This window comes from Montipora capricornis, chromosome 7, assembly GCF_036669925.1.
Source record: "Montipora capricornis isolate CH-2021 chromosome 7, ASM3666992v2, whole genome shotgun sequence".
NCBI lineage: Eukaryota > Metazoa > Cnidaria > Anthozoa > Scleractinia > Acroporidae > Montipora > Montipora capricornis.
Window position 1 is genome coordinate 21,619,283 of NC_090889.1, and position 12,500 is coordinate 21,631,782.

At 40.6% G+C, this 12,500-nt stretch overlaps 1 protein-coding gene across 1 annotated transcript in view; it reads left to right on the top strand.

The window, feature by feature from the left end:
* Window positions 1-12,036, top strand: part of LOC138056406 (GRIP1-associated protein 1-like) — a 30,714-nt gene extending 18,678 nt beyond the window's left edge. Inside the window, exons 23-32 of the mRNA XM_068902191.1 lie at window positions 79-120; window positions 265-378; window positions 1,448-1,690; window positions 2,140-2,239; window positions 3,109-3,157; window positions 3,267-3,324; window positions 4,696-4,803; window positions 6,505-6,598; window positions 9,058-9,215; window positions 10,574-12,036. Of these exons, the coding sequence (XP_068758292.1) occupies window positions 79-120; window positions 265-378; window positions 1,448-1,690; window positions 2,140-2,239; window positions 3,109-3,157; window positions 3,267-3,324; window positions 4,696-4,803; window positions 6,505-6,598; window positions 9,058-9,215; window positions 10,574-10,687 (1,080 nt within the window). The 3' untranslated portion in view covers window positions 10,688-12,036. The remainder of the gene's footprint in view (window positions 1-78; window positions 121-264; window positions 379-1,447; window positions 1,691-2,139; window positions 2,240-3,108; window positions 3,158-3,266; window positions 3,325-4,695; window positions 4,804-6,504; window positions 6,599-9,057; window positions 9,216-10,573) is intronic.
* Window positions 12,037-12,500: the final 464 nt, after the last annotated feature.

Here is a 12,500-nt window from a genome sequence, read left to right on the forward strand (position 1 = left end):
TTTGTCTTGATTTTAGATGAACGAAATTGGGCTATGTCGTGAAAAGTTCACTAATAGATTTAGTTTTGTCTTCTGCAGAAAGAACTCAGCGAACTCAGGGAACATCTGACAGGAGAAAAGGTGATGACAAGAGCCAATTAGATAAGGTTGTTGTTATGGCATGGGTGGGCTCCCCCCTCCCAAATTCTCCCCCCCCCCCCCCCAGCCATTGAAAGGCCTGGGAACGAGGCTGCAAATAATCAAAATCTTGTTTTGAAATCGTAGAAACTACGCAAGGAGCTTGAGGAATCCCAGCAGAAACTCTCTGAAGTGAAAACCAAACTGCAATCAACTGAAAGCAAGAGCGGTTGGTTTGAGCGAAGACTCACCGAAGCCGAGGTTTGCTATTATTTTTTTCCTCTGGCCCGATTCACACGGTAGCGCCGGACGAATTTTCTACCGGCTTAAAATTCGTGCATATAGGGTTTCCGCGTTCACACGGAATCACACTAAACGTGCGAAAATTTAGACGCCTCGCCGTTCAAAAATTGGAATACCCAAATCGGGGACGAATTTTTAGCCGGTTCGATGGAAAATTTAACCGGTGCGCTGTGTACACCTTAGCCGTCTTAATTTTTGCCCGGTAAAGGCGTGGTTGCATGGATGCGTGGTAACTAAGCTACCGTCGTTAGCATTTCTCTTTCCTGAAGCCATTTTGGATTTCGTAAAGTAGCGCTCTGCGCATGAGCAGATGGTAAAACCACTGACAAAAGTTAAACTTTAACCCGGATCGTCATTTCCGTGTGAACAGAGCGAAAATATTGCACGGTTCCGCTCGAACAAAATGGCCGGTCAAATTTTTCAACCGGTGCGTAGAAAATTCGTCCGGTACCTTGTGAATCGGGTCTCAGTTGAATGAATGAATGAATGAAGCTTTATTTAATCTCGGGTTTTCCGATCCTAGGGGCTCTTAAAAAGCACTGAAGATTTAAGTGTCTCTTCTAATACAATAATTCTCAGCACGTGTCCCAACTATAATCAGTTTCTTTATGTGTTTATTTCCTACTGCCATAGATTGATCCACGAACACGCGCAAGGAGGGGGATTGGGTCTAAAATACATGGTTGACGTCACAAAGTGTTTTTGAGGCCTTTTCCAATTCACTACTTGCACAATCCCATAATACACCTCTATTACCCCCCAAAACTTTTCCATAACCATTGTTTGCAATTTCTCCTGGGACATGAAAATGTCCCAAGAGAAGTCGAAAACAATGCCTATGCAGATTTTTGGGGGTTAAAAGATGTGCTTTATGGGATTTGTGCAAGTAGTGAACTTAAAGTGACTTGTTCGTTTCCTTAGCCAGTTGTATTATTTTTTGAGGGAAAAACGGAAAAGGAATACGTTTATAAAGAATATTAAAAATGTAAGCTCTGTTCCAAGGAATGCAAACATTTTTCTTTATCAGGAAAACTTACAAGCTGAGAAGGAGAAAAGCGAACAAAGTTTAGCCACTTTTCGAGCTGAACGCGAAAGTGAACTGGCGGGATTACAAGAGGAGAGAGAAAAAGAAACTGAAGAATTCCAGTCTCGAATAACTCATTTACAAGGACAACTTGAAGACAAAGGCCAAGAAATGGAGAAACTGCAGCTGGAACTGAAAGACAAGGATGTTGAAAATAAAATAGCTGGCAAGAAGGGAGACCAGTTGGTGGGTATATCCTTGTTAATTTTCTGTCAGTTAAGGACGGTTTTCTCTCGCGACACAAGAAACATAGCAAACGCATCAAATTGTTAGCAGTGTGTTGTCCTAAGACTGAAGAAGTGCTAATGTTCAAAAGGCTTTGCATGGGGTTCGCGAATTTTGGTTTGTGCTCTTGCCTGCTTCGATCGTGAAAACCACCCTTTATTGAGAACTTTTCAAATGTATTTTAATTTGTCACGAGGAAACGCATGCAGCGTCAGCGACAAGTTAAAAAAAATCCCGCCATTTTCTCATGGAGTATTTTCTTGTCGCAGGCGTTTTCCCGCGCTTTGCGCCGGCTGCATGTATTCGCTTTGCGTTCTGATTGGCTCATTTGATTGTCTGTGTCTGTTGTGATTGGTTGAAGCAATTACTATTGGACTCAATCGAAAACCGCTTTCATTGGCTCCATATAGGTGAAAGATCTCAAACGACAATTGAAGCTAGAGAGAAAGAGAGCGGAACAATTGCAACAAAAACTACAAGAAGCTTTATCAGAAACAAGAGTGAAGCCAGGTAAATCCTGTCATTCCTTATTAGGGAGCTTAAGCAACGAGGACGGCGACGGAAACGAAAACGTCATCTCAAACTATAAATTCACGTTATTGTAATCACTTCGTGACTATATTTCAACCTTTTTAATAGGACAAGGTTGTGGTAGTTCCTCAAAAGTGACACTGGTCGGAACGGCTCTCAATTTAGGAGAGAACTGTTATCGAGAACGTCAGCACTTCCGACCACTGTCACCACACCCTTGTCATATTAAAAAGGTTGAAATAGTCACGAAGCGATTAAAATAACGCAAATTTATATTTTGAGATGACGTTCTCGTTGCCATCGCCGTTGTCGTTGCTTGTGAGTGGGTTTTCTGGTCAGCTTACGATATGATGACGTCAGTCACCGGAAGTGATATTTCACTTCCTTAGCAACGCGCGAAAAATCCGTCTGTGGGCCCTTAAGCTCCTTATAGAGGTTTTGCACGGCAGCCATGTTGCATGGCAGGAACAATGAAAATGTTTTGCATTAAAAAGAACATTTGTTCCCATGGGAAAAAGAATCTATTGTTCCTGACATGCAAAACCTCTATTAGCAGCTCATCAACTGGTAGCCCTGGTTTTTTGGGAGTCATATCCTCGATGTGTCTTTTTCTTGGTTAACTTATGTATTTGTGATGTAAACGAACATTCTTCAGGACAAAGCTGTTTATTATAGAAAGCCTAAGAAAACGATCATGCGCTCCATGATGAGATATAGGAGTTTTAGTTCTCCAGACCATCAGCTCCTGTACTTTCGTAAAAACTTGAGAACTGGTGTCGACATTAAGAAGCATCGAAGAATTTTCAACAATTAGATTTTTAACTTTTCGTTTCTATTTTTCGTTAAAGCATTCGACGATTTGTTTGTTCCGAAGGAACATCGACGCCAAAACAGTGGGTAAGGTCATTTTTTAGCGATTGTTCTGTAATGAGCTGTTAAAATGAGTGCAAAGTTGTTGTGATTTTTTTTTTTTTTACCGTCACCCTAACTGCTTCTCCATTTTCAGCGATTCGTCGGTTCTGAGTCATCCGTCGAGAAGTGAGATGGACAGCCCAGAATTTAGGGTAGGAATTGTATCTATTAGCTCCCACTCTGACAAAGATGCAACATCTCAGTTTCATGATTATTTCAGTTCCCGTAATGAAAGAGCGCCAGGGACTTGCGAAGCGTGTGAAGCGAAGAACGAGGGCGGAGGCGAAGATAACGTCCATGTGCCTCCTTTCATTAAAGTCATTTGAGCGTCCCTTAGTTGGCTATGTTCGTTTGTACGTTCCTCGTTTCTCTTGCTCCGAACTGTTAGCGAAGGGGGTTAAGGTATCGGACTTCAGTGCAGTACTAGGCCGTGGGGTCAACCCCGGCCGGATTTACACAAGGGGTCTGAAAAGAACTTAGGACTGAGAAAAGGACAGTTTTTCATGTCTTCTCAAACGAGGACGATAACGGCGCTGATGAACCCATACACTATGCGAAAAGAATACGGGAACGCAGTCCGCGGTGTAATGTACAAACGTATTCGTTAGGAGAGGGGGTGGAACCCTTGAATCCTACAAGTTATTTTATTGTATGTGAATTCACGGTAGCCAGTTTGCGACATTAATACGAGTATCCTATAGCCCCTCCATAACTGGAAGTTAAAATCAAGGACCATCGATTCCTAAGAATTGGCGCAACATTAACTTAATTGCACGCGATGTTCTTTTCCAATGTTGCGACCCAATGTTCGGTGCTTTAAATCGAGAGCTACAGAATAGAGCGTTTTCACATGACGTCACCGCAGCCATGTTGGTGTTCCAAAACAAAGAAACGGCGGCCGTGTTGGTGTTCCAAACTAATCCTCTGGGAATTTAACTCTATTTTTATGCATATAGTTTCTTTTGTTTCATTAAATTAGCATCCATTTTTGTCTCGTGACTGAAAACGATCTATTCACTACTTGCACAATCCCATAATACACCTCTCTTACCCCCCAAAACTTTTGCGTAACCATTGTTTGCAATTTCTCCTGGGACATGAAAATGTCCCGAGAGAAGTCGAAAACAATGCCTATGCAGATTTTTGGAGGGTAAAAGAGGTGTATTATGGGATTTGTGCAAGTAGTGAATACTGCGGTAAAGACTTGTTTCCATATCTCAAAGTGCCCTTGGACGTGAGGTGCCTGGGAATGAAATTAAATCACTGGAATCGGAAAGCTAACAGTTAAGCCTAAATATTGTTTTAGGCCTAATTAGGCGTAAGGTTAGCATTTCTAAGGGGTTTGGGCTTTTTCAACTAAGACCGATTTCAGTGATTTAATTTAATTCCCAGGCACCTCACGTCCAAGGGCACTTCGAGATATGGAAACAAGGCTTCACCGAATACCGCGATCCTCCAACGGAAAACATGGCCGCCGTGATGTCATGTAAAAACCCTCAAAATTAATTACCTTTCCTTTGCAGCCGCCCAGCCCAGCTGCATCCACGGTGAGCATACTCAATGATGACACCACTGAGCTGATTGAGCGACTTGCAGATGTGCAGCAAGAAAAGTGGTTGCTTGAGGAGAAGGTACGTAAAGGTGATGTTACATGGGACACTTGTTAACGCAGCATCGTTGCGTTAAAGGTTGTGCTGTAACAATTTTAACGCAACATTGTTACGGATGTTGTTACAACTGTCCATAATATTCGCTAAGTAAAAATGACTAATATTTACAAGGCTAATTTTTTTTAAAAAAGTAAAAAACCGAACGTTTTCGGCGTTAAGCCATCTTCAGGGTAGTTTGACCGTCCGCGTAGTTGTGTATCTATCAGGTAATTCCCGATTTTAATTAAAAAGCGCATCGCAACATGTACTGTCCAGGCCTCTTGTAAGCTCTCGACTAAAACAATGGCTGACGAATGGAATGTCTTACGAAGAACACAATTTATCCGAGTAGTTCTTCTAATTGAAAGCTTTGAGGAAGAAAAACCAAAGCGGCTGAAAAGGAGGGAACAGAGAGTTGGTTATCAGCTCAGTTTAAATTCGAGAACTGGCCCTCGGAGATCCAGCTACCTTCCTTAAACAAGTTGTTTTAATCTTTCACCGTCGTCAAGATTAGTGCGAATTTCTACCTCGCAATCATCACCTTCCACACCTTCTAGAGCTAGTCGCCATTTTTTTTTTTCAAACACCCTCGTTTCCACGGGCGCAACGCACAGGTTTGTGGGGCATTGTTGGGTTAAAAGCCAACCGCAACAATGTTACACGAGAGAACTTCAAAACACTGTACGCAACAATGTTGCGTGTATTTGAACACGATTCAAACACGTCGCGGCAACAATTCTTTGCGTTAAAAGTTGTCCTACGTCATGTGTTACGCGGTACAACTTTTCACGAAACGTTTTTGCGTTTAAAGTGTAACATCAGTGTAACGTTTATGTCGACATCCATAGACGGTTCGATTTTGTGGAGTGCTTTTGAAAGATGTTGATCGATATTGAAAACCGGAAGTGGCTGAGGATGTCAACACTTCCGTATTAGACAAGTGTTTCTTTCACCTTTATTTTGTTTTATTAAAGGGAACCTCCACTAAAACTACAAAATAACTTCAAGCCACAGAGCATAATGTTTGCAATTAAAATGTTTCAAACTTTTTCCAATCAAAGCGTGTGTATCCGAAAAAAGTGAATTTGTAAAACACTTGTTTTGGCTTTCCAATTTCGCGGTCGAAATTGTGACGTGTCGTGTTGCCCTATTGTTTTGACACATAAAGCGATTGTTCTGGAACAATAGGGCAACCACGACACGTCACAATTATTCAAGATGGCGGCGACCGCGAAATTGAATAATTGAATAATTGTGACGTGTCTTGTTGCCCTATTGTTTTGACACATAAAGCGATTGTTCTGGAACAATAGGGCAACCACGACACGTCACAATTATTCAAGATGGCGGCGACCGCGAAATTGAATAATTGAACAATTGTGACGTGTCTTGTTGCCCTATTGTTTTGACACATAAAGCGATTGTTCTGGAACAATAGGGCAACCACGACACGTCACAATTATTCAAGATGGCGGCGCTGGGAAATTTGAAAACCAAAACAAGCGGTTTGAAATTCGTTTTTTTTTTCGGATTCAAACGCTTTCATTGGAAAACGTTTGAACAATTTTAATTGTTAACGTTATGTTCTGTGGTTTAAAGTTATTTTGTTGTTTTAGTGGAGGTTTTCTTTAACGTTAATATTCATGTATTAACATCTCTGTTGCTGTCGTTGATTTACGTCAGGTTCGCCATCTTGAGGAAAATGGAGCGGCTTTAGCGGAAGATCTGATTCAAAAGTCGGCCGTCATCCAGGCCTATGCTATGGAAACTAAAATCGGTGAGTGCTGTTGGAGTTGTCAATGATTTTCAGCTGATTGTCGAGAGAAATGTCGCGTATGAGTTTGCAAAGATGAATTCTCTGGTATTCGCCTCTGAAGGATATTAAGATGCCAATCTTGTTTCTTGTTTTGAAAGCACTGTGTCCATTCAGTTTTTGAAAAAGATGGCCAACTAAGTTTAACTTCTAATGTGTATCATGTATGAAAGGAATGCATATATTTGAGGACGAAAGAGAGAATTGATCCTTGTCGAAAATAATTGCTTTGGTTTTGAATTGCATCACCCAGTGATTGGTTCAAAGTTCTCGCGCCATTTTGTCAACCAATCAGAAGTGAAACCAAAAACCAATCGTGGCTCGCGCGTGCACATTTTGCCGCGCTTTGTGTCGGCTACGTGTAATTACTTCGAGTTTTGATTGGTTTACCGGATTGTCTCCGGCCTTTTTGATTGGCCAAAGTAGTTACTTTGGTTTTGGTGTCAAGACACTCGATTGAAACTCGCTCTATCTCGACAATTTAAGCACTTGTCACTTTATAGACATCTGAAAAGTTCATATGGCTTTAACGGGATTCGAACTTATGACCTCTGCGATGCCGCTTGAATGCTCTACCGACTGAGCTATGAAGCCACAGAGTTGGGAGCAGATCAATGTTTTACCTTGAGAGGACTTGATGATTATAATTCGGCATTTTGTCCACATTGTCAGAATGATTCGTAACCCTAGATCGTTTATAACACTTGGGCCCTGTTTACCAGCAGGTAGGGTAACCCTACTACGAGGGTTACCCTAGCAGGAGGGTCAAAGATAGCCCGGGTTTACTACCCGGGACAACTTTGCGTGCTTGGTAATCACCAGCATCGCAAACACAATGGAAACCGCTAAAAAGTTGTCCCGGGTAGACGAGTTGTCCCTAGCAGAGCATTTACAAGGCAGCTAGGGTTACCCCAACGCTAGGGTAACCCTATCACTCAGATAGGGTTACCCTCACTCGGCGCTAGGGTAACCCTAGCTGCCTTGTAAACACGTCGATTCAAAAAAGAACTGTGTGAGTGCTAGGGTAACCCTCTTGCTAGGGTAACCCTAGCACTAGGGTTACCCCCCTAGCACTTGGGTTACCCCCCCCCCCCTCCTTGTAAACAGGGCCTTAGATCACGTTCAGTTTCACGTCCAATTTCAGGGCCCTCCGTCGGCTTCCATTGATACCAACCTCGTAGCTGAAGGAACAACCGACGTTAAATAAAGTGACTTTACCTTTACCTTTAGATTGATAGATAGTTTATTTTACAAAAAGCTTTGCAGCCAAAGGGCTGAATTATGCTAAATTAACAATATGAAATCAATAATAGTAAAACACGAAATATACCCAATAAATATATAACTTACAGGTAAAAGAGCAAAACATATAAATACAAAGATGATGATAATAACTAATAGACCTTATTCATAAATGGCGGCCAATTTATAATTCTTTTGTCGAAGTGCAAATTAGCCTACCAAGCCTCGATACCATACAGTGAATTGAAAAGAATTTTTTGCTCTAAAATGAGGCTTGGTAGGCTAATTTGCACGTGGACAAAAGAATTATAAATGTGACCGCCATTTATGAATACGGTCTATACGTAGAACAGAACAGCTCTATCTTCAAAGCATTGGATAAAATGGCCTGCGTAGCCCACCAAACCTAAACCATTTTAGTTGATCCTATATAAATATATCACATTATAAGAGCGTGGTTCCTTTGAACATTAATAGGGAACTTTAGCAGCGACAACGGCGACGGCAACGAGAACGTTACAAATTTGCATATTTAGTGGACAAAAACAATAGCTTTGCACGCTCTGCACGTGCGTTTTTCATTTTGGTCCATTTCTTTGCCGTCTTCAGCAAAGCAACAACGTGAAATTACCAAGTTTGAGGTGTTATGGAGAACGTCAGCATTTGGAGATAAATTTTTATTTTTCTCCCCTAAATTAAGCGCCGCTCGTAACGGTTTCATTCCTGAGGGACTGCTACACCTTTGTCATATCAAAAAGCTTGGAATAGTCGCGAAGTGATCGCAATAGCGTGAATTTATGTTTTTACATGACGTTCTCGTTGCCGTTGCCGTTCCCGTCGTCGTTGCTAAAGCTCTCTAATAGAGCGGTTTTCAATTGAGTGTCGAAAGTAATTAGATAATTACTTTGGTTTATGATTACTTCACTCAGGGATTGGTTCAAAATTCTCGCGCCATTTTTTCATCCAATCAGAAGTGAAACCAAAACCAATCGTGGCTCACGCGTGCACATTTTCCCGCGCTTTGTGTCAGCTACGTGTAATTACTTCGAGTTTTGATTGGTTTGCCAGATTGTCTCCGTCCTTTTTGATTGGCCAAAGTAATTACTTTGGTTTTGGTTTTACGACACTCAATTGAAACGCGCTCTATGCACTAATGACAATGTCATTTATCATTTGTCTAGGCCCCGTGGCGGAATCCCCAGCAAAACCGTCCCCCGACCCCATTTCTGCGCTTAAAGAAAAGATCAAGTCTCCGTTTGGCAAAGCCAAGACTGAAAGCACGAGAAAAATACAGCTAATGTTAGAAGAAACGCTAACAAAGAATTTGCAACTTCAACGGGTGAGAACTTAAACAACTATGTTCCGGACAAGAGGCGATGGTAGTAACATCTTGTTTGAATAGGTAATCACATGATCTTGACGAAAAAAATTGGCGAGTGTAATCGGTAAATTGAAAAAATTTACGAGTGCTTTTTTATTCCAAATTACAGGAGAAGGATCATGGGATCACTTAAATAACAGGCAAGAAAAAATTTCGAGATGAGATTATTTTACCGCGCAGCATCGGTCTGTCACGCGGCAGGTCACGGGTTCTAACCCCGGCCGGATCAACACTCAGGATCTTAAAATAACTGAGGAGAAAGTGCTGCCTTTGTGATTTCATCTGCGAATGGTTAGACTTTCAAGTCTTCTCGGATAAGGACTGTAAACCGTGTACTCCGTCTCACAAATAACTTCTATGTTCATAAGTTCCCTGTGGGACGTTAAAGATCCCACACACTATTCGCGAAGAGTAGGGGGTAAAAGTCCCTGGTGTTGTGGCTGTCCTGTTCTCTCCAGCAGAAGTGGCCGGCTCGGCGGTGATGTCTCTAAAAACGCTCTTGGTGTTTGAGGTTAAGCAGAAACACCCATTAGTCAAAAAGCGACTTTACCGAGTGCTGAAATATGTAGATGTAGATGTAGATCGTAATTATACAGAATTTAGAAACGCACGTTTATCCACGTTATCACGCAAAAATTGCGCCATCCGGGGATTGCATTTGATTGGCCATCTGAGACTTTCTTTCATCATTGACCAATCAAAATGCTTGTTTTATAACCTCTATTTGCACTGAATTGCATCTTTTCTGCATTGTGTTACCTGGAAACTGCATTTCCCTTAGACAATCAGAATGATGTATATTGTTAGGATATCAAATCTCACCATATCATTTCCGTGGGGTAAGGTGAGTAAAAAAAATGTAAAAATGTAATACGCTGTCAAATGAAACGAAATTAGAATGTCTTGGGGGAAGAGGGTGAAGTGTTTTAGGGGCTCTTGGAAAACAAGGTTTTGTGGCCTTAACGTTTTGTGATATCAAAAAGGTTGAAAGAAAAATTGCCAAGGCTAACGAGAGTGCAGAGTTATGCCGGTTTTCAAGTGCCGTTTTCGTTGAGGTTGCCTGGATCGTTCTTTAATCTCCCTGACTATTGTGGAAGACAATGGACGAAAATGATTAATTTCATTCACGATAGACCCACCCAAATTTCACCAACAAAAGACAGATCGAAACCCACCAATCACCGTTCAATCGTCATAGCTAATATCACCATGGCCCACCTGACAGGCAACCAATAAGATCAGGTTTCTACCGACCAATCAGCACAACTAAAGCAATCTAAAGTTGACTTCCGCTCAACTTCCTCCTTATTTCCTAGGACGTAGATGCCATGTCAAAAGAGCTACAAAGGGTAAAGCAACAGGAAGTAAGTCAACCGGAAATTACTCAACCGGAAGTAAGAGATGGCTCAGATTCCAACTTGGATCTTTGACGAGGGATATCTTTAGGGCAAACGATAGCTGGTGATTCGAATTGGTACTGGAGACAATTTACTGCATTCAACAACGCATATATTCTTAATTCTCACGCAATTCTCAACAAAGAGTGACTTCTTAGAACATTTCACTAGAAAAAGACTGCGATAAAGTACTACTAAAATTCGTTTTTGGAATTAAAAACTCTCGTTGGGTTAATTCTTTGTTTAACGTGAGAAAACATTTGTAATTAATGAACCATCGTTTTCAACTGTTTTTTTATAAAATCTCATTGCTTTATCTCTTGGTGATAATGTCCGTGCAAGATCGAAACGTCACCCTTTTAATTGTTTGTTTAAAATTAGTTTGAAATTCATAAAATGACTTTGAGTGACATTTTATCGCAGTATTTTTTTTAATTAAAATACACAACAAAGTTGGAAAAGTAATATTTTTATTTCGACAGCACTTGGCTTTTTGGTTGTATTTTAAAAGTAATCTACAAAACGTAACTAAGGAAATTACAAGTTCAACTAATTAAGGAAGAAAATGCCGGTTTTTTTCTTATGAAAGAAATTCCTAAATTTCAATTATCAGACCGAATAGACCCATTTCAGTAATTCCCAATCGGGAGGACAAAACAATGGTTGTTCTGTTCCCTGAGAGAAAGAAACCTTTCAAATGCAAAACAATCTAATTTTTTTGCTCTCCAGATTGTCAATTAACTGAAAGGGTCTATTTCCTGCCGCAAAAGTTTAGAAAAGATATAATCAATTTAGCCCATTTATTTTTCCTTCATGTACAAATACAGTTGTAAAGGAAGGAAGAAAGGACAGAAGAATCATACGTGCATGACCAGTCGAGTAGATAAAAACACGTATCATCTTGACTAGTCGTAGAAAATAAGCAGCTAAAAAATATTTTTGAAGTAACAATACTGCATTTTATGTGGCGCGCACAGGTATGTCATGTTCACGAAAAGCTGCGTTGTCTGTTGTTTTGAATTAAATTCAAAAGATGGATATTGAGAGGTCCCTCACTTTACCGTCACAGTTTCTCTTGTAACTCGAAATTCTAAGACCATCTCGCGTGGCGCGTGGCCTTTCTCGCACGCTTGCATTTTTTTACGCGTGACGTGATTAAGAGGAAGGGAACTGGGAAAGGGCGCATCGTTGTTTAATGTCCCATTATGCACATAAAAGTAACTTTCGGTAACGCGCACGTTATAAATAATAAATAAATAAATAAAAAGGCATATAGAGATTAAATTTGTTGTAAAAATGTATCTAGTAATCTAATATTATATCGTATTTGTAATGAATTGCCAGTAAGGCTGGAAATAAAATTTAGAATTAATTTTCTCAAAGTCTGTTGGTGATCAATTCTTAATTGTTATTATTTTCATGGGGGAAATGATGTTAATAAGCCGGATGCCACGACAGGGATTAAACGTTTTGAGCTTCGTTCTGTTGTTTTGACCTTGATATGATAAGCCCGAGAGAAGGAAAAAACAGTTCTTTAATTTGATGACCATGCAGGGTTTTATCACTAAGCGTTATTTCTTTCAATGCATTTTACGAACTTTGACATTTTTTTTATGAGGGAATGCGCATGCGCGCAAAGCGATTGGCTCTCAACGCACACGTCATTGGTCAGTTGAATAGATGAAGACTTAATTTTTGTTCAACAGCTGGTACGGTGTAGTTTTTCTGTCGCTTTTGGAGTTTATCGGATTTGGGCTATTCGTAAACACTGTTCGAGAATTGAAGGGCAGAAATTTCGACATCGGTAAGGAACCAAAATTTGCAAAATGAAACAGGTGGAATGCCG